Below are 22,705 nucleotides of genomic sequence, written 5' to 3'. Positions count from 1 at the left end.
GGGCGCCCTTCTCGCAAGGCCGCCCAAATCGGCATAATCGAAAGCCGATTTTTTGACACCCTCAACGGCTTTCCGTCATGGGGACGACCAAAGTTCACGGGGGCGTGTTGGCAGGGTAGCGAAGGCGGGACTTGGGCGTGATTAGGAGATGGGCATCCTCGGCTGATAATGGAAAAAAGAAGGGCGTCCCTGACGAGCACTTGGCCGACTTTACTTGGCCCACTTTTTTCATGACCAAGCTATGAAAAGAAAGATGCCCAAACTGACCAGATGACCACCGGAGGGAATCAGGATGACCTCCCCTTATTCCCCCAGTGGTCACTAACCCCCTCCCGCCATAAAAAAAGGTTAAAAATACTTTTTTGCCAGCCTCTATGCCAGCCTCAAATGCCATACTCAGGTCCATCGCAGCAGTATACAGGTCCCTGGAGCAGTTGTAGTGGGTGCAGTGTACTTCAGGCAGGCGGACCTGGGGGGGGAGAACTCAGCAACCAAGGTAAGGGAGCTATGCACCTGGGAGCAATTTCTCAAGTCCACTGCAGTGCCCCCTAGGGTGCCCGGTTGGTGTCCTAGCATGTGAAGGGGACCAGTGCACTACAAATGCTGGCTCCTCCCATGACCAAATGGCTTGGATTTGGCCGTTTTTGAGATGGGCGTCTTTGGTTTCCATTATCGGCGAAAACCAAGGTCGGCCATCTCTAAGGCCGACCCAAATGTTGAGATTTGGCCGTCCCCGACCGTATTATCGAAACGAAAGATAGACGCCCATCTTGTTTCGATAATACATATACCTTACCTTGAATTGAATTTGTACCTGTCCTTTTCAGGGCACAGACCATATACAGTGGGGGAAATAAGTATTTGATCCCTTGCTGATTTTGTAAGTTTGCCCACTGACAAAGACATGAGCAGCCCATAATTGAAGGGTAGTTTATTGGTAACAGTGAGAGATAGCACATCACAAATTAAATCCGGAAAATCACATTGTGGAAAGTATATGAATTTATTTGCATTCTGCAGAGGGAAATAAGTATTTGATCCCCCACCAACCAGTAAGAGATCTGGCCCCTACAGACCAGGTAGATGCTCCAAATCAACTCGTTACCTGCATGACAGACAGCTGTCGGCAATGGTCACCTGTATGAAAGACACCTGTCCACAGACTCAGTGAATCAGTCAGACTCTAACCTCTACAAAATGGCCAAGAGCAAGGAGCTGTCTAAGGATGTCAGGGACAAGATCATACACCTGCACAAGGCTGGAATGGGCTACAAAACCATCAGTAAGACGCTGGGCGAGAAGGAGACAACTGTTGGTGCCATAGTAAGAAAATGGAAGAAGTACAAAATGACTGTCAATCGACAAAGATCTGGGGCTCCACGCAAAATCTCACCTCGTGGGGTATCCTTGATCATGAGGAAGGTTAGAAATCAGCCTACAACTACAAGGGGGGAACTTGTCAATGATCTCAAGGCAGCTGGGACCACTGTCACCACGAAAACCATTGGTAACACATTACGACATAACGGATTGCAATCCTGCAGTGCCCGCAAGGTCCCCCTGCTCCGGAAGGCACATGTGACGGCCCGTCTGAAGTTTGCCAGTGAACACCTGGATGATGCCGAGAGTGATTGGGAGAAGGTGCTGTGGTCAGATGAGACAAAAATTGAGCTCTTTGGCATGAACTCAACTCGCCGTGTTTGGAGGAAGAGAAATGCTGCCTATGACCCAAAGAACACCGTCCCCACTGTCAAGCATGGAGGTGGAAATGTTATGTTTTGGGGATGTTTCTCTGCTAAGGGCACAGGACTACTTCACCGCATCAATGGGAGAATGGATGGGGCCATGTACCGTACAATTCTGAGTGACAACCTCCTTCCCTCCGCCAGGGCCTTAAAAATGGGTCGTGGCTGGGTCTTCCAGCACGACAATGACCCAAAACATACAGCCAAGGCAACAAAGGAGTGGCTCAGGAAGAAGCACATTAGGGTCATGGAGTGGCCTAGCCAGTCACCAGACCTTAATCCCATTGAAAACTTATGGAGGGAGCTGAAGCTGCGAGTTGCCAAGCGACAGCCCAGAACTCTTAATGATTTAGAGATGATCTGCAAAGAGGAGTGGACCAAAATTCCTCCTGACATGTGTGCAAACCTCATCATCAACTACAGAAGACGTCTGACCGCTGTGCTTGCCAACAAGGGTTTTGCCACCAAGTATTAGGTCTTGTTTGCCAGAGGGATTAAATACTTATTTCCCTCTGCAGAATGCAAATAAATTCATATACTTTCCACAATGTGATTTTCCGGATTTAATTTGTGATGTGCTATCTCTCACTGTTACCAATAACCTACCCTTCAATTATGGGCTGCTCATGTCTTTGTCAGTGGGCAAACTTACAAAATCAGCAAGGGATCAAATACTTATTTCCCCCACTGTAAGTCTGCCCAGCAGTATTTCCTGCCTCCCAACCACCAGTCCCGCCTCCCATCACCGGCTCTAGTACAGACCGTATAAGTCTGCCCTCCCCTATCCTTGCTTCCCAACCACCACCCCCTCTTCCCCCCACCTGCTCCGCCACCCAATTTCAGCTAAGCTTCTGAGGATCCATTCCTTCTGCACAGGATTCCTCTATGCATATCCCATGCATGTTTGAACTCCGTTACCGTTTTCATCTCCACCACCTCCCGCGGGAGGGCATTCCAAGCATCCACCACCCTATCCGTGAAAATATACTTCCGGACATCTTTCCTGAGTCTGCCCCCCTTCAATCTCATTTCATGTCCTCTCGTTCTACCACCTTCCCATCTCCGGAAAAGATTCATTTGCGGATTAATACCTTTCAAATATTTGAACGTCTGTATCATATCACCCCTGTTCCTCCTTTCCTCCAGGGTGTACATGTTCAGGTCAGCAAGCCTCTCTTCATACGTCTTGGAACGTAAATCCCATACCATCCTCGTAGCTTTTCTTTGCACCGCTTCCATTTTTTTAACATCCTTCGCAAGATACGGCCTCCAAAACTGAACACAATACTCCAGGTGGGGCCTCACCAACGTCTTATACAGGGGCATTAAAACCTCCTTTCTTCTGCTGGTCACTCCTCTCTCTATACAGCCTAGCAATCTTCTAGCTACGGCCACCGCCTTGTCGCACTGTTTCGTCGCCTTCGGGTCCTCAGATACTATCACCCCAAGATCCCTCTCCCCATCCGTGCCTATCAGACTCTCCCCGCCTAACACATACGTCTCCCTTGGATTTCTACTCCCTAAGTGCCCCTTTACGGGGCCGTCCTTAGAGATGGGCGCCCCCGTTCGATTATGCCCCTCCACGTAGCTTAGTAAAAAGGCCCCTCGGTGTGTACACTCTTGATGTGCACAATCACCAAAATTTACTGGTCTGAGGTTATCAGGGCCCACTCTTGTTGGAACAAGCAGAACCGACTGCCCATCTGTACCTCCTGAGTGTGAACCCGCGTCCACTCATTGAGTGTTGCGCTTGTGAGTTCCTGTGCCCAGCGAAGCACAGATGCGACAAACTCGGACCTGAGCTCCGCAAGGCGGCCGGACAACTCCGAACCTTCACCTGGAGCGACCCCTTCCCCCGGGGGTTGAGCCCCCAGGACCCAGGGTCGACAGGACTTCCAAATACCAACCGGGAGTAGTAGCACACCAAGCGCCCGGTCAGAAGTCAAGCAGAGGTCGAGGCAGACAGCAAACAATGAGGTGGTCAGGATTCAGGCAATGGTCAAGGCAGGCAGGAAACAAAGAGATGGTCAGGATTCAGGCAATGATCAAAATACATCAAGACACTAGAAACCAGGAAACACCACGAACTCCACCAAAGTTGAAGCCGAAGCAAAATGATGACAGTGTTCTGCTCTTAAATAGGACTCCCATCAGAGGATCCCTGCCACAGCTGCTAGGCGAGGAATCTCATTGGGCACGCCCATGAGGATAAGCTTCTCAAGATGGCTGCCTCTCAGGAACATATATAGATGAACCTCTCAAGATGGCTGCCTCTCCGATGAACCTCTCAAGATGACCGCCACCAGGAGTAACAAGGTACGAGTGTAACATTGAGGACCTTTGGCTGTCCTAGTTTAAACCACATAGCTATTTTGATAGTGACAGACTAGCTAGTGCTGGTCACCACTGAATATATACATTCATTGCTGCTGCTTCTATGCATAGCAGGGTTGAAAATACATGGACCATTTAACACTGACTACAATGTCTAAATATTGATCCATATTTTTCTATCAATAGATGCTGAAAAAGCATTTGATAGATTTGAGTGAAAATTTATATTTGAAGTCTTTAGGTTATAACTTCATACGGTTGATTAGGACCATTTACACTAGGTCCAGAATGGTTCTGCATATCTGTGGGATAATGATTGATAACTACTTTGAAAAAAACATATACAACAAGGTGGCCCCTTGTCACCATTATTATTTGCAATTCTAATGGAGCCTTTGGCTGGAAAAACTTAAGCAGCATAAAGAAGATATTCAGGAGAGAGTACATAAAATCCCATTCTTTGCAGGCAATGTTTTCCTTATGGGTGACAAACCCTCTTGAATCTATTTCTAAATTGTTACAAATGATGAAAGGGTTGAGGGAAAGAGATGTCACTGTGGATGATAGCAGCATAATGGGCAGCTCTGAGAGGGCTGAGCAATAAAACTGTATAAAGAAATGTTTCTCCATCGTATTTTGATACAAGCCGACTAGTTCGACCCACAGCAAATGAAGTTGATTAAAAAAAAAAAGAGTCTATAGCCATTCAAATTGCCATACACAGTGGCACAGGAGTGGAGCAGTACAAAAGCAGCATGTGGCACTATGGTGGAACAGAGGGTGAAGGGCCGGTCTTAGGCAGAGGCAACCGCATAGGGCCCTGCGCGGTGCGCCTCAACTCTGCCTCACTCCGACCGACCCCCACTTGGACAACCGCATCATGATCCCGCTCGGCCGCCGCTGCTCCACTCCCGCCACGTTGCGGCACAGTGCCCACCCCCCGCTGAGCACGTCGTCAGCAGCCTCCCACCTCCCCGGACCCTGACAGTTGCACCAACGGCCCCGAGAGACAGTTGCAGCGCCAGAGTGACAGCCCCGGCTCCTGACAGACAGTTTCAGTGACGGCTCACCCCAGCGTTTCACTTCCCGCTCAATGTCCCGCCTTCTGATGAGGTATTTCCTGTTTGGCAGGCGGGAGCCACTGAGCGGGAAAGCTGCCTGGAACCTGGTCGGAGGTGAGCCAGTGTGCAAGTGAGTGCGACTTAAAAATAAATAAAGACAGTCAAGTGGAGCTTGAGCAAGTTTGTGCCATTGCCATTCAAAGGTAAGCCAGGTATGATGATAGCTTTTCTTATAAGGAAGAAGGAAGTTTCAAACCCCTTTTGTGCCATTTTAAAGGTAAATACTATTGCAGTAGTCTATTATTCTCCCATCAGTGATTAAGTCAAAATTCAGTGTTTTATGAAGGGCAGTGACAGGAAAAGATCAAGAGGTTAGCTAAAGTGGTGCGTGTATGTGAGGGGTGGGGACAGGGGCAAGTGGAGAGGGCTAGTAGTGTCAGACTTTACTGTTAATTTGCCCAAAGTTATTGAAAACCTAAAGAATCCCAAATGGGCAGACTAAAAATTGTCTATCTAAAGGTACTTATCTTGCTAAGCTGGCCAGATCTTGTGTATTTAGGAGAATTTGAGTTTCCAAAGCAAATAGCATTGTAGCCTCAAGAAAGAGGGGCATTTCTCTAAGCATGTTTAGCTTAGGAGAGGAAAAGAGCACATATAAAATCCATTTCCAAGGAACCTTTTTAAATTAAAAAATAGGGGAATTTGAAAGTACTGGATCTTTTCTTAGTATTTTTCCTTTATTCTCCTTTGTTATGAGAATTGGAACTACTAACTGCAGTGGACTTGAACTGAATTTCTGGGGAGGGGGGGTTCATGATAGCATTGTGCTTATTATTTCAATCAGGTTTTTTTTGTACAAGTTGTACAAGTTTAGCTTCATTTGTCTTTATTTGAAATTTCATAAATAAAAAATTTTCTAAAAATGGAATAATCTTATCAATGGGGTGGAGCTAGGGTGGGGGCGGGACTAGGGTGGGGCGGGGCTAGGATGGGGCCCCACCAAATTGGTCTGCTTAGGGCCCCGCACTTGCTAAGACCGGCCCTGAGAGGGTGAAGGCCCCCAGTTCAGACACCGAAAGTGACAGAGATGATGTGGAGAATAGAGGTAAAGTGATTTTCACCAAGACAGAAATGAGCGGATGGATCGCAGAGCTTAAACAGAATATCACTTCAGTGAAAAATTGAAAGCGCTGGCTGGCAACAGTTAAGGTAAGTAAGAGCAGAGCTGGATGAAAAGACCAAAGAGCCAGAGTGCCTCAAGGAACAGTGTGCCAAGACAGAAAAAGTAAAGAAACAACTGGCCCCAGAGCCTTCCCTCTGATGCAACTTCCTGTTTCCACATAGGAGAGACCATGTCAGAGGGAAGGCTCTGGGGCCAGCAAAGGAGCGTGTATGAGTCACTTTTCACTGCTGGCGAAAAACTGAAGTGTTTAAAAAGTACATGGCAGGGCTTTGGGATCCTTACCAGCCACATGACAGGTGTGATACTGTTGGGTGGGCCTGATCCCACCTGTGGCTACACCACTGGGTGAGAGATGCTGAACGGACAGAAGGTGAACTGCACGGTAAAAGTGGAGTGAGTGGTGAATGAATAGTTATAAAAGGAGACTCTTACCCCAGAGAGTCAATTCCTCCATGGGAGACAAGGACAGAATTTGGATGCAATTGTGGCATGAGAAGAGGGAGAGGGGGCGCAGTACTGGGCAGAGTAGGGGGAGACCAAGGGAGAGTTATAATTAGTTAACCAAAGGGATGAGCTCATGGAATAATAGGGAACTGATTAAGCCTTGGAAGCAACATCTGGTTCTTAAGTAGTAGCATAGCCAGATTTTGTTTTGAACGGGCCCAAACTTAACATGGGGGGGGGGGGGGGCACTAGACATACAGGCTTGAATCATGTTAGTTATGACCTTCATTTGCACCTAAAAATGGATTTCTAATTAAACAGTCTGCAACTGCTGATATGCATCAGGATTACACATAATATATTTTAAGATCAATTATTTCAAGCACTTACCAACGCTAAATCACATACGCACCTATGCAAATAATGCCCCATAACTTAATTTAAATCTGAACAGACAAAAGTCTGCCATAAAAATAAACATTTGAACACATCACATCCTGGAAAATATTCTAAAACCCCACTGATGTTTTTTGTTTGTTTGTTGTTTTTTTGTATTTACAATAACGGAAACCAAGGAAAAACCCTTGGGAAAATAACATACTTGTCGAAAATATACAAAGCGATATGCAAAAGTACAAAGTAGTATACAATCATTAACAGTTTCTGAGCGGTTTACAGTAAGGAAAGCCAAGGACAATCCTTTGGAAGACAGCATAATTATGAGATTTATACAATGCAAATATACAAAAGTACAAAGTAGTATGCAATCACTAACAGTTTTCATCCAAATTTTGTTTGAATATTAGTTAGACATTATGAGTCCAGAAATCTTTTGTAGAGTAATGTTTTCAAATGTTTTTCTAAATAGTACATAATTAAACAAATGATTAAAACAAGAGGATACCACCTTCCATATCTTGGTTGTTTGCACAGCAAGTAATTTATCATAAATGGAAAATCTTTTTATACCCTTAATAGGAGCTAAAGCGAAGTAGAAAAAATTACAAATTCTCCAAAGCTTCTTAAATTTACCAAATGCAATAAGAGAACCTACGTAGTCTGGAAAGCCTCCTGATAAGATTTTAAATAGCATATAACACAGTTTAAACTGAATTCTAGTTTATATAGGTAGCCAGTGTAGCTTCAGATAGTAAGATGAGATTATATCAAATTTCTGCAGGGAGAAAATAAGTCTGACTGCAGTGTTCTGGATAGTTTACAGTTTTTGAATAACTGCTTCGGAACTCAAATAGATCAAGTTGCAATAATCTAGTTTAGAAAGTAGCAATGCCTTTACTAACAATCTAAATTGTTATATTTCAAAAAGTTTTCTAATTCTCCTTAGTCTCTTCATCAACAGGAAAGAGCCTTTGACTAGAGAGTTCACATGATAGTCTAATGAAAATGATTGATCCAAGTAAACTCCCAGAATTGTTTTTTTTTAATCTTTATTTATAAGTTTTTAGAAAAATACAATAATAATAATACACATATGTGTAAGAAATGAACAAGCTCCATATGGTGTATCCAATTAATCATCAAACATTTTCAAAGACTAAAATAAAAGCAGCAAACCAAAACTTTTAACTGTAGAGTCTTTCCAACAGTAACTCAAGGTGAGTTACCTTTAGGTCTGACAATATTTTTCTCTCCTACCCTCATGCAGAAACTTCACTTCTACAACACAGAAACGTCTTCCAGATCACCATTAAGATAGGTGTGGAGAGAGTTTATTCAAGAATGAAGGTTCTAGAGACTTAAAAAAAAACTAACTTTGTTCACATGGGGGATTACCTCAAAGAACTGTTGGCTGGATGGGGACATCTGGAAGAAGTTGGAAAGCAGTGGGCAAAACTGAAAAGAGTTATTATAAGAGCAACAAACCTTTTTGTAAAGAAAGTAAATAAAAGTATGAGTAAAAGGATGCCGCTTGGGTTCTGAAAAGTAGTAGTTGAAAAGGTAAGGAGTGATTTGCTAACATTATCGTTTGCATTGCTTTCTTTACTACTGTCACATCTTGTTTTTTGCTGGGGGTGGCCACTGGAAGTGACCTGCTTCCATATGTCACCCCCAACTTCTAGTTTAAATGCCTAGGAATGTATTGTCTGAATTTCTCACCAAAATTCTTTTTCCTGCCACAGTGTGATGCAGCCCATCATTACAATATAGTCTTATTTTCTATGTATTGCCCCAACCTCCTATGTACCTAAAACCTTCTTGATGACATAAGTACATAAGTACATAAGTAGTGCCATACTGGGAAAGACCAAAGGTCCATCTAGCCCAGCATCCTGTCACCGACAGTGGCCAATCCAGGTCAAGGGCACCTGGCACGCTCTCCAAACGTAAAAACATTCCAGACAAGTTATACCTAAAAATGCGGAATTTTTCCAAGTCCATTTAATAGCGGTCTATGGACTTGTCCTTTAGGAATCTATCTAACCCCTTTTTAAACTCCGTCAAGCTAACCGCCCGTACCACGTTCTCCGGCAACGAATTCCAGAGTCTAATTACACGTTGGGTGAAGAAAAATTTTCTCCGATTCGTTTTAAATTTACCACACTGTAGCTTCAACTCATGCCCTCTAGTCCTAGTATTTTTGGATAGCGTGAACAGTCGCTTCACATCCACCCGATCCATTCCACTCATTATTTTATACACTTCTATCATATCTCCCCTCAGCCGTCTCTTCTCCAAGCTGAAAAGCCCTAGCCTTCTCAGCCTCTCTTCATAGGAAAGTCGTCCCATCCCCACTATCATTTTCGTCGCCCTTCGCTGTACCTTTTCCAATTCTACTATATCTTTTTTGAGATACGGAGACCAGTACTGAACACAATACTCCAGGTGCGGTCGCACCATGGAGCGATACAACGGCATTATAACATCCGCACACCTGGACTCCATACCCTTCCTAATAACACCCAACATTCTATTCGCTTTCCTAGCCGCAGCAGCACACTGAGCAGAAGGTTTCAGCGTATCATCGACGACGACACCCAGATCCCTTTCTTGATCCGTAACTCCTAACGCGGAACCTTGCAAGACGTAGCTATAATTCGGGTTCCTCTTACCCACATGCATCACTTTGCACTTGTCAACATTGAACTTCATCTGCCACTTGCACGCCCATTCTCCCAGTCTCGCAAGGTCCTCCTGTAATCGTTCACATTCCTCCTGCAACTTGACGACCCTGAATAATTTTGTGTCATCGGCGAATTTAATTACCTCACTAGTTATTCCCATCTCTAGGTCATTTATAAATACATTAAAAAGCAACGGACCCAGCACAGACCCCTGCGGGACCCCACTAACTACCCTCCTCCACTGAGAATACTGGCCACGCAATCCTACTCTCTGCTTCCTATCTTTCAACCAGTTCTTAATCCATAATAATACCCTACCTCCGATTCCATGACTCTGCAATTTCTTCAGGAGTCTTTCGTGCGGCACTTTGTCAAACGCCTTCTGAAAATCCAGATATACAATATCAACCGGCTCCCCATTGTCCACATGTTTGCTTACCCCCTCAAAAAAATGCATTAGATTGGTGAGGCAAGACTTCCCTTCACTAAATCCGTGCTGACTTTGTCTCATCAGTCCATGTTTTTGTATATGCTCTGCAATTTTATTCTTAATAATAGCCTCCACCATCTTGCCCGGCACCGACGTCAGACTCACCGGTCTATAATTTCCCGGATCTCCTCTGGAACCCTTCTTAAAAATCGGAGTAACATTGGCTACCCTCCAGTCTTCCGGTACTACACTCGATTTTAGGGACAGATTGCATATTTCTAACAGTAGCTCCGCAAGTTCATTTTTCAGTTCTATTAATACTCTGGGATGAATACCATCAGGTCCCGGTGATTTACTACTCTTCAGCTTGCTGAACTGACCCATTACATCCTCCAAGGTTACAGAGAATTTGTTTAGTTTCTCCGACTCCCCCGCTTCAAATATTCTTTCCGGCACCGGTGTCCCCCCCAAATCCTCCTCGGTGAAGACCGAAGCAAAGAATTCATTTAATTTCTCCGCTACGGCTTTGTCCTCCTTGATCGCCCCTTTAACACCATTTTCGTCCAGCGGCCCAACCGACTCTTTGGCCGGTTTCCTGCTTTTAATGTATCTAAAAAATTTTTACTATGTATTTTTGCTTCCAACGCTAATTTCTTCTCAAAGTCCTTTTTGCCCTCCTTATCTCCGCTTTGCATTTGGCTTGGCATTCCTTATGATCTATCCTGTTACTTTCAGTTGGTTCTCTTCTCCACTTTCTGAAGGATTGTTTTTGGCTCTAATGATTTCCTTTATCTTACTGTTTAGCCACGCCGGCTGACGTTTAGTCTTTTTTCCCTTTTTTCTAATACGTGGAATATATTTGTCCTGAACCTCCAGGATGGTGTTTTAAACAGCATCCACGCCTGATGCAAGTTTTTTACTCTGCGAGCTGCTCCTTTCAGTCTTTTTTTCACCATTTTTCTCATTTTGTCGTAATCACCTTTTCTATAGTTAAACGCTAGCGTACTTGATTTCCTAGTTTCACTTCCTTCAATGTCAATATCAAAACCGATCATATTATGATCACTGTTATCAAGCGGCCCTCGTATCGTTACCCCCTGCACTAGATCATGAGCACCACTAAGGACTAAGTCTAGTATTTTTCCTTCTCTTGTCGGCTCCTGAACTAGCTGTTCCATGAAGCTGTCCTTGATTTCATCAAGAAATCTTATGTCCCTTGCGTGTACAGATGTTACATTAACCCAGTCTATATGCACATGAAAGGAATGAGGTGGGCATTTGGTGCCAGACATAATAGGCACCGGACCTGTTCCCCCTGACGATTCAGGGGGGAAATGGCCAAAACCTCAAAAGACCTAACAATCAGGGAGGGAAGCTCTTCCTGCGAAAAAAGGCGGGCAGCCGTCGAATCATCCCCCTCCTCAGAGGGCAGGGTGACCTCATCTGCCAAATCCAAAGATTCTGAGGGAGAGCTCGGAGACAAAACCGGGCCATCTGTGTCACCCGGGGATGTTTTGGCAGGAAAGACTGAGAGGCTGCAACAACCGAAGTTTGCTGAGGAAGAGACGGGGGTGCCTGAAGAGAAGCTCCTGACTTCTTCAGAAGAAAGGCATTGTGCATTGATAAAATCCGGGGGAAAAGGAACTGCAAGGGACTCCTCTGCTCCCTGTACATCGCTTCCCTCCATCGGAGCCTGTGCCACAGAAGCTAGCTGCGCCTCTTGTCTATCAACCGCCATGTGCGGAACGGGTCATGCCTGAGAGGAAAAAATGGTGCCCCCCAACACGCACTGCACTAACTGCCCCGAGGAAACCGCCAAAACTATCCCCTGCGCTTCTGACTCACCGGACGCCTGAGGGGAACCCCCGTTGCACTGAACACCCGCTGTGGGCTGACGGCAGCAGGACTCACACTTCCCCGACGCTGCTCTCCGGCCCTCACACCGGGAGAAAGCTTAGCCGCCTCAGAAGGCACTGACATGCTCCACAAATGCCTGCCACAAAACTGACTTGGCAGAACGTCTAGTTCCTCCGTATGATTAAACAAAAACAAAGTCTCTTACCCTTTTTTTATTTTTAGTCAGGAGAGAAAGGAAACGGCCGATCAGGGCCACAGCCCCGGGTGACGGAGGAAAGGTAGGGGAGACTAGGAGGGACCTGGAACCACCAGGTGTACACCACAAGCTGCAAACAGCCACTCAACCCCTGTCTGTGCTAAACTAGGCCCAAAGGACACCAGTAGCCAGATCAAACCAGAGCTGCATAGACATGTCCCTCCACCTACTAGATAGTGAATGATACATACCTGTAGCAGGTGTTCTCCGAGGACAGCAGGCTGATTGTTCTCACGACTGGGTTGACGTCCACGGCAGCCCCCACCAACCGGAACAAAACTTCGCGGGCGGTCCCGCACGCAGGGCACGCCCACCGCGCATGCGCGGCCGTCTTCCCGCCCGTGCGTGACCGTTCCCGCTCAGTTGAATGACAAGCAAAAATGATCAAATGCAACTCCAAAGGGGAGGAGGGAGGGTAGGTGAGAACAATCAGCCTGCTGTCCTCGGAGAACACCTGCTACAGGTATGTATCATTCACTTTCTCCGAGGACAAGCAGGCTGCTTGTTCTCACGACTGGGGTATCTCTAGCTCTCAGGCTCACTCAAAACAAGAACCCAGGTCAATTGAACCTCGCAACGGCAAGGGCATAACAGAAATTGACCTACGAAGAACAACTAACTGAGAGTGCAGCCTGACCAGAATAAATTCAGGTCCTGGAGGGTGGAGTTGGATTTACACCCCAAACAGATTCTGCAGCACCGACTGCCCGAACCGACTGTCGCGTCGGGTATCCTGCTGGAGGCAGTAATGTGATGTGAATGTGTGGACAGATGACCACGTCGCAGCCTTGCAAATCTCTTCAATAGTGGCTGACTTCAAGTTAGCCACCGACGCTGCCATGGCTCTGACACTATGAGCCGTGACATGACCCTCTAGAGTCAGCCCAGCCTGGGCATAAGTGAAGGAAATGCAATCTGCTAGCCAATTGGAGATGGTGCGTTTCCCGACAGCGACCCCTATCCTGTTAGGGTCGAAGAAACAAACAATTGGGCGGACTGTCTGTGGGGCTGTGTCCTCTCCAAGTAGAAGGCCAATGCTCTCTTGCAGTCCAATGTGTGCAACTGACGTTCAGCAGGGCGGGTATGCGGTCTGGGAAAGAATGTTGGCAAGACAATTGACTGGTTAAGCTGGAACTCTGACACCACCTTCGGCAGGAACTTTGGGTGGGTGCGGAGCACTACTCTGTTGTGATGAAATTTGGTATACAGAGCATGAGCTACCAGGGCTTGAAGCTCACTGACCCTACGAGCTGAAGTAACTGCCACCAAGAAAATGACCTTCCAGATCAAGTACTTCAGATGGCAGGTATTCAGTGGCTCAAAAGGAGGTTTCATCAGCTGGGTGAGGACGACGTTGAGATCCCATGACACTGTAGGAGGCTTGATAGGGGGCTTTGACAAAAGCAAGCCTCTCATGAATCGAACGACTAAAGGCTCTCCAGAGATGGCTTTACCTTCCACACGATAACGGTAAGCACTAATCGCACTAAGGTGATTCCTTACTGAGTTGGTCTTGAGGCCAGACTCTGATAAGTGCAGAAGGTATTCAAGCAGGTTCTGTGCAGGGCAAGAACGAGGTTCTAGGGCCTTGCTCTCACACCAAACGACAAACCTCCTCCACTTGAAAAAGTAACTCTTTTTAGTGGAATCCTTCCTAGAGGCAAGCAAGACACGGGAGACACCCTCAGACAGACCCAACGCAGTGAAGTCTACGCCCTCAACATCCAGGCCGTGAGAGCCAGGGACTGAAGGTTGGAGTGCAGCAACGCTCCGTCGTTCTGCAAGATGAGAGTCGGAAAACACTCCAATCTCCACGGTTCTTCGAAGGACAACTCCAGAAGAGGGAACCAGATCTGACGGGGCCAAAAGGGTGCGATCAGAATCATGGTGCCGCGGTCTTGCTTGAGCTTCAGTAAGGTCTTCTCCACCAAAGGTATGGGAGGATAAGCATACAGGAGGCCGGTCCCCCAATGAAGGAGAAAGGCATCCGATGCTAGCCTGCCGTGTGTCTGAAGTCTGGAACAGAACAGAGGCAGCTTGTGGTTGGTCCGAGAGGCGAAAAGGTCCACCGAGGGGGTGCCCCACTCTCGGAAGATCTTGCGTACCACTCTGGAATGGAGCGACCACTCGTGCGGTTGCATGACTCTGCTCAGTCTGTCGGCCAGACTGTTGTTTACGCCTGCCAGGTATGTGGCTTGGAGGAGCATGCCGAACTGGCAAGCCCAACGCCACATCCCGATGGCTTCCTGACACAGGGGGCGAGATCCGGTGCCCCCCTGCTTGTTGATATAATACATTGCAACCTGATTGTCTGTCCGGATTTGGATAATTTGACAGGACAGCCGATCTCTGAAAGCCTTCAGTGCGTTCCAGATCGCTCGGAGCTCCAGGAGGTTGATCTGAAGATCCTTTTCCTGGAGGGACCACAGTCCCTGGGTGTGAAGCCCATCGACATGAGCTCCCCACCCCAGGGCGAGATGCATCCGTCGTCAGCACTTTCGTGGGCTGTGGAATTTGGAATGGACGTCCCAGGGTCAAATTGGTCCGAATGGTCCACCAGTGCAGTGAAGTGCGGCAACTGGTGGAGAGGCGGATGACATCTTCTAGATTCCCGGTGGCTTGAAACCACTGGGAAGCTAGGGTCCATTGAGCAGATCTCATGTGAAGACGAGCCATGGGAGTCACATGAACTGTGGAGGCCATATGACCCAGAAGTCTCAACATCTGCCGAGCTGTGATCTGCTGAGACGCTCTGGTCTGGGAAGCCAGGGCCAGGAGGTTGTTGGCCCTCGCTTCGGGAAGGAAGGCCTGAGCCGTCTGAGTATTCAGCAGAGCTCCTATGAATTCCAGAGACTGGGCTGGCTGGAGATGGGACTTTGGGTAATTTATCACAAACCCCAGCAGCTCCAGGAGGTGAATAGTGCACTGCATGGAGCGGAGAGCTCCTGCCTCCGAGGTGTTCTTGACCAGCCAATGGTCAAGATATGGGAACACGTGCACTCCCAGCTTGCGTAGATACGCCGCTACCACCACGAGGCACTTTGTAAACACCCGTGGGGCAGAGGCGAGCCCAAAGGGCAGCACACAATACTGAAAGTGCCGTGCGCCCAGGCGGAATCTGAGATACTGTCTGTGAGCTGGCAGTATCGGGATGTGAGTGTATACGTCCTTTAAATCCAGGGAACATAGTCAATCGTTTTCTGATCATTGGCAGAAGGGTGCCCAAGGAAAGCATCCTGAACTTTTCTTTGATCAGGAATTTGTTCAGGCCTCTCAGGTCTAGGATGGGGCGCATCCCCCCTGTTTTCTTTTCCACAAGGAAGTACCTGGAATAGAATCCCTGCCCTTCCTGCCCAGGTGGTATGGGCTCGACCGCATTGGCGCTGAGAAGGGCGGAGAGTTCCTCTGCAAGTACCTGCTTGTGATGGGAGCTGAAGGATTGAGCTCCCGGAGGACAATTTGGTGGAGGGGAGGCCAAATTTAGGGCGTATCCGCACCGCACTATTTGGAGAACCCACTGGTCGGAGGTTATGAGAGGCCACCTTTGGTGAAAAAATTTTAACCTCCCTCCGACCGGCAGATCGTCCGGTACGGACACTTTGAGGGCGCTATGTTCCCAATGGATCCAGTCAAAAGCCGGTCCCCGGCTTTTGCTGTGGAGGCACAGGGGGCTGCTTAGGCTCACGCTGTTGACGAGAACGAGCGCGCTGGGACTGTCCCTGTGCCTGACGAGGCCTTCGGGCCGGCTGGGTGTACCTACGCTTGGTAAAGGCATAGGGCGCAGCCTGCCGGGCCCGGGAAAAACGTCCACCTGCTGAGGTGGATGCTAAAGGCGCCCGGTGGGAGAGCTTGTCGAGAGCGGTTTCCCGCTGATGCAGTTGGTCCACCAGCTGCTCGACCTTCTCGCCAAAAATGTTATCCCCCCGGCAAGGGGCGTCGGCCAGTCTCTGCTGGGTGCGGTTATCCAGGTCAGAGGCACGCAGCCATGAGAGCCTGCACATCACTATACCTTGGGCCGCAGCACGAGATGCCACGTCACAGGTGTCATAAATACCCCTGGACAGGAACTTTCTGCACGCCTTCAGCTGCCTGACCACCTCCTGAAAAGGCCTGGACTGCTCCGGCGGGAGCTTGTCAACCAGGTCCGCCAGTTGCTTCACATTATTCCGCATGTGGATGCTCGTGTAGAGCTGGTAGACTGGATGCGGGTCACGAGCATGGAAGATTGGTAGGCCTTCTCCCAAACGAGTCCAGAGTGCGAGACTCCCGCCCCGGGGGCGCCGAGGCGGTATCCCTCGAACTCCGTGCCCTCTTGAGAGCAGAGTCCACGACCGCCGAGTCATGAGGCAATTGGGGCCACATTAATTCTGGGTCCGAGTGGATTCTGTATTGGGACTCGCTTTCTTGGGGTATGGTGGGATTAGATAGTGGTCTCAACCGTTCCGAAGCAGTGTCATCTTTGAGGACATTGTGCAACGGTCCCGTGGAGGACTCTTAGGTGTTGATGGATGTCGAGGACCCTCGAGCATCTCAAGCCCTCGGCTCATCCACAGAGACCCACGGAAAGGGAATGCAAATAGACATATCCCTGACACAGGAGGCAAAGGAGAGGCTCTCGGTGGCGAGAGCTTTCTCTCGGTGAAGGAGTGGGGTCGGATGGAAGGCCAAACAGACTCCTCTGAGGAGAAATATCTGGGGTCCTCCTCCTCCCCCCACGAGGCCTCTTCCTCTGTGTCGGACATGAGCTCGTGCAGCTCAGTCCTCAACCGGGGCCCCGGCTCGACGTCGAGTGGCACCGAGGCCTCGGTGGCGTCGTCGAGCGGTGGACTCCTGCGCCGGCGGGGATGAAGCTCCCTCCATCGACTTCGACGGGGACTCCACCTGCGTGGCGGTCGAGGACCGGCACCGCAAGCGGTGTCGGCGTCGAATGCCTCGGCACCGGCTAGAGCACGCCGGCGCCACAGTCAACGGCGCCGAGGGCGGACAGCACCCCCGCCGCCGCACAGTCTGGCGCATCAGCCCTTCCAAGAATCCCCGGAAGGATGGCTCGGAGCACTCTTCCAGGCCCGCTGTCGGGAAAGGCGAGGGGGCCGGTAGAGGAGTCGTGGCCGGGAAGCTGTTCGGGTCCAGAGACTGCACCGAAGTGCTGGGACCCTGACGCGGCGGTCACCTCTACTACAGAGGGGGACCTCCTTCCTCTCGACGCTGCCCGGCATCCTCGGCGTCGACTCATCTCCCGGCGCCGGGAGAGCGATGCATCGAGGGCGACCGATGATTGGGTTTCTTCTTCGTCCTTCTTGCGGTGCCCATCATCGGCGCTTGGTGGAATTGAGGAGGAGGAGGTCGATCCCCCTCGGCCTCGAGGGCCCGGGTCCGACAGGGTTCGGTCCCGAGGGCCCTGGGTAGAGGGAGTGACCAGGGCCGATTGTCCACGTGGCCTCTCACCCCTGCCTTCACCGGAGGACTGGCGGGCCGACGGGACCTGTGCTCCTGGGGTCGATGCCATCGGTGCCGATTTCGTGGACACCGGTACCGAAGAACCGGCCGTCGATACCGATGCCGTCGAAGTCGACGTCGAGGGGCCGGCGCAAGTTCCAAAAAGACGGTCCCGAAGAACTTGCCTCGCTACTTGTGTCCGTTTCCGGAGACCGAGACACAAAGTACACGTCTTGGTATCGTGCTCCGGCCCGAGGCACTGGAGGCACCAAGCGTGAGTGTCGGTCTGCGAGACATGCCGGCCGCACCGACCACACTTTTTAAATCCACTCGGGACCTTCGAGGACATCGATGGAAAAATCGCGTCGGCGAAATCAAAGTCGTCGATGGTGGCGGTAAAAATCACACCTCGAAAATAAATCGACCGCGCGGCCACAAGGCCGCAACGCGACGCCCCCGCTAAGAGACGAGGGAAAAACCAAGTTCAGCGTTTTTTCTTGTTTTTTTTTTTTTTTTGTAAAAGAAACTAAAGAGAAACGCGAACAACGAAAAAAGAAGAAGATTCGCGCGAAAACACGATCCGGTTTCCGGGGCTGACAGAGAGAGAGACGAACACGGCTCTCTCCAGCGCGGAAAAGAAAAGACTGAGCGGGAACGGTCACGCACGGGCGGGAAGACGGCCGCGCATGCGCGGTGGGCGTGCCCTGCGTGTGGGACTGCCCGCGAAGTTTTGTTCCGGTTGGTGGGGGCTGCCGTGGACGTCAACCCAGTCGTGAGAACAAGCAGCCTGCTTGTCCTCGGAGAAAGAGAGAATACTGAGGTTTACTTGGCTGCACAGGTCCACATATAGCAAACCTCAGAGGTTCTCTCTATCTCCATCTGCTGGTAGAGGGACACAACCCACAAGTCTCTGGATTGATCTGTGGGACGCCATGGAACCAAATTCTGTCTTTCAAAAATCACAATTTGAACGTTTTTAGCAGATGGATGTTTTTGTTTTGTTTTTTTTTTACCATTTTGAGATGTCCATCTGCTTTCAAAATGAGCACCATACTGTACATATACACACATTATAGGAATGTGTGTTAAAAAAGGCAAGAACATACACCACAGTTTCCTGATAAGAGACAGATGGAAAGAGGTATGAAGAGAGATCATGTGGGCATAGGATAACACAGAACAATATAATATAAAGTTGGGATACCTGTTCATTGACCGTAAGGGAGGGGTCTTGCTGCGGCACAGCCCCAGGATCCATGATGAGTCACCAGGTAAAGTGGAGCTCAAACATTCAACATCCTGCAAATCAGATTAAAAGCAACTTTTTAAAATATTATTTTTCCCCAAGTGCAGCTAGGAGCAGCAGGGAAGTGGTGAGTGAGGAAGTTATTATTTTTAGGATTCTTGCATCTCTAACCTGTGCAAAGTTGCTAATTTTTCCCACTCTTTAATGATAACAACAATTTAACTATCCAAAAGTGTTGCTATTTTTTTTTTGCAGCATCTGCTTCCTGTAATTGAACTCCTTTCCTGTGCTGCTGTTTATGACAGATTCATCTCATCCCCCTCTCTCACACAAGTTCCCCCTATTTCTAGGTCTGAGTGCATGCTTTTTGAAACTGCTGTCTATTGCAAATGCTTTCCTATTAGTTGCATATATATTTTTTCACCACCCAGCATCCCAATAAAAAGCCCAAAATAGCTCTGCTTTACGGAATATGCAAGCAATGGGGGGGAAATGTAACATCAGTAGGTGATGACACACAGAGAGGTAGTGTACAGCCAAGCAAAGTCCAGACAGTGAAACAGGTTCTATATAAACAACCAAATACGCATCTAGTACATGTAAATGGTCAAATGGAGAATTTAATTCATGAAAAGTTTAATATAACATTCTGCTTTCCTTATTATATTAGTTTTAAATCTCTATGGGGATTCAAACCACCTTCAGCAGGCGACGGCACATAGTGTAATGGGAATCTTAGAGCCACAGCAATTTGTTTATAAGCATGGTATGGAGAAAAAAGAGCTAGTGAAGTTACTGATCTGTAGCAGTTGTTCTCCCAAGGACAGCAACTCACATTCTCACATGTGGGTGACATCAGCCGATGGTGCTCCAGCCCAGAGACCCTCCCCAGTGTTCATTTATTGTAGAAGCTTTTGGCAGTGTCCACCGCACATGTAACATAGTACGGTCCATCCAGTCTGCCCATCAAGATGGACAGAGATAAATCTGTGCACACCTTTCCTCCAATCGCTGCACAGGACCAAGGCAGACTAATAGAATACAGCTCCTAGGGAGAAGTGGGTGGGCATGTGAAAATATGTGCCCTGCTTTCCTTGGAGAACACCCACTACACAAAAGGACCTTCGCTTTTTCCGAGGACAAGCAGGATAGCTTATTCTCACATATGGGAATCCCTGGACACTAAGCTGCTCAAAATAAAAAGGGGAAAAATAACATGGCCTGAAACAGATAATGGCCATTTTTATTTATTATTTTTATTTATTTTTAACCGCCTGGAAAAAAGGGCCTGGGGAAGGAGCTGGATTCTAGACCCCAAATAAAAGCTGAAGGACTGACTGTCTGACAAAAACAGCAGTCAGGTCAGGAATCCTGTTTAAAGACTGCAGTGGGATGTGAATGTGTCGATGGATGACCATATTGCAGCTTTGCAGACCTCCCCTGTGGAGGCTGAACTCAGATGGGCTCCCAACACAGTCACGGCTCTAACATCGTAAGCCGTGACATGACCCTCCAGAGTCAGCCCAGCTTGGGCATAAGTGAAAGAGGTGCAATCTGCTAGCCAGCTGAATAATGTGCATTTAGTCATACTATTGGGGTCAAAAGAAACAAAAAGCTGGGTGGACTGTCTATGGCCTTTAATCTGCTCCAGGCAGAAGGCCAAGGCTCTCTTGTAGTCCAAACTATGCATTGTGCTTTCATCATGGTGGGCATGGGGCTTTGCCTTTGTGAAGGATGTTGGGCAGGAGAACTGACTGATTAAGGTAGAATTCTGACAGGGAGGAACTTAGGATGTGCATTTGGCTTGACATTCCTTATGTTTTATCTTATTGTCTTCAGTGGGTTCCCTTCTCCATTTTCTGAAGGATTGTTTTGTGGCTCTAATAGTTTCCTTTACCTTACCAAGTGGGGCTGAGAGGTTTGATGCTGGATCAGGGCCAGCCAGCCAGGAGAGGAAACTAGAGTGCTGATCTAGCTGATCCAGCACCACACCTCTCAGCTCCACTCGGTTGCTGTCAACACTAGCCTTCAGCCCCAACTCTCAAATCACTGATACAGCTATTGCTAACTCAGACGTAGTACAGGAGAGAGAAGCCGCAGGGCCTTCTGTCTTGCTTATGCAACTAAAGGCCCTGCCAGTCCTGCTCCCATCCTCAAAAATAGGACAAGTGTCTTCAGAGGGGGGGCCAGGAGTAGGACCGGCAAAGCATTTAGTCTCATATGTCCAAGTTAGCAGTAGTGGCAGTGGGTGATGTGAGAGTGGGGTTGCCAATGCTTTATGGTGGGCGGCTCGCAGCCAAGATTACAATCTACTGCTGTGGCTTTGGGCCGAACTGTCATCCACTCTCTCATTACCTCTCGCCTTGACTACTGCAACCTACTCCTCACTGGCCTCCCTCTTAGCCATACCATCCCCCCTTCAATCTGTCCAGAAACTCTGCTGCATGTCTTATCTTCCGCCTGGACCATATACTCAGATCAATCATCTCCTCAAGTCACTTCACTGGCTTCCGATCAGGTACTGCATACAGTTCAAGCTTCTCCTACTAACCTACAAATGCACTCAATCTGCAGCCCCTCCTTACCTCTCTACCCTCATCTCCCCTTACATTCCTATCCGTAACCTCCGCTCTCAAGACAAATCACTCCTCTCAGTACCCTTCTCCACCACCGCCAACTCCAGGCTCCGCCCTTTTCTGCCTCACCTCACCCCATGCTTGGAATAAACTCCCTGAGGCCCATACGCTAGGCCCCCTCCCTGCCCATCTTCAAATCCTTGCTCAAAGCCCACCTCTTCAATGTCGCCTTCGGCACCTAACCACTATACCTCTATTCAGGAAATCTAGACTGCCCCAACTTGACATTTCGTCCTTTAGATTGTAAGCTCCTTTGAGCAAGGACTGTCCTTCTTTGTTAAACTGTACAGCGCTGCGTAACCCTAGTAGCGCTCTAGAAATGTTAAGTAGTAGTAGAGTACATATTCCCGAACTGGGGGGGCAAAGGGGTGGCAAGACATTTTTAGGAGGGGGCACTTGCCACCCCCAAAGTGATGCCTATGCCTTCATCAGGGAACAGGTCCACCCACAAATTCCATTCTCTTGCACTTACCAATGTTAATGCTGTTACAGCTACAAGAATGCCTCCTGCCTCAAGCGTCTTTCTCCTGTGCTCTCTCCTCATTGCGCAGGCATAAAGCATTAACAAATATCTTTCAACAATGTTTGCAAGTGAGAGCTCCACACCTTCCGGTTCAGGCCATGCAGGAACTAGTGTTTCCAAGTGATGTCAGACGCTGGCTTGCATCTGATTGGGCCCAAACTTCTGGTTCCAGCTCAGCTGGTGTGGAGTGAGCGGGAGAGTGAATGGATTAGAACAAATGTGGACCTGGTGGGTGAATCGACTGGTACATGTTAGGGTGGAAATTGAAGTGACTTCTTTGGAAGATGTGGTACAATATGATGCCATATGGGATCATAACTTGGAAAGGTGCTGTTGGGGTATGGCTGGGGCCCTGCTAGTGAGAGTTAAGGATTTCTTATTTTTACCATTGAGGTACTACCTTGTATTCACACCACATTGGTAGATAATGGTTCTTCATATTGCTACATTGAATGTTGATGGCCTCAATTT

The 22,705-nt window shown here is 48.4% G+C and overlaps 1 protein-coding gene across 2 annotated transcripts in view; it reads right to left on the bottom strand.

Moving 5' to 3' along the window:
• POU6F1 (POU class 6 homeobox 1) overlaps positions 1 to 22,705 on the bottom strand; it is a 143,985-nt gene that overhangs the window by 92,005 nt on the left and 29,275 nt on the right. The window contains exon 3 of one of the 2 annotated variants that reach the window (XM_030198283.1): positions 19,034 to 19,128. In XM_030198283.1, the coding sequence (XP_030054143.1) occupies positions 19,034 to 19,087 (54 nt within the window). In that variant the 5' untranslated portion in view covers positions 19,088 to 19,128. Of the gene's footprint in view, positions 1 to 19,033; positions 19,129 to 22,705 lie in introns of those variants that run through there. The other variant, XM_030198284.1, reaches the window with a different exon arrangement.

Source organism: Microcaecilia unicolor, chromosome 3, assembly GCF_901765095.1.
Source record: "Microcaecilia unicolor chromosome 3, aMicUni1.1, whole genome shotgun sequence".
Classification (NCBI taxonomy): Eukaryota; Metazoa; Chordata; class Amphibia; order Gymnophiona; family Siphonopidae; genus Microcaecilia; species Microcaecilia unicolor.
The sequence above is the reverse complement of the archived record's forward strand: the minus strand, read 5'-3'. Positions and strand labels throughout refer to the sequence as shown.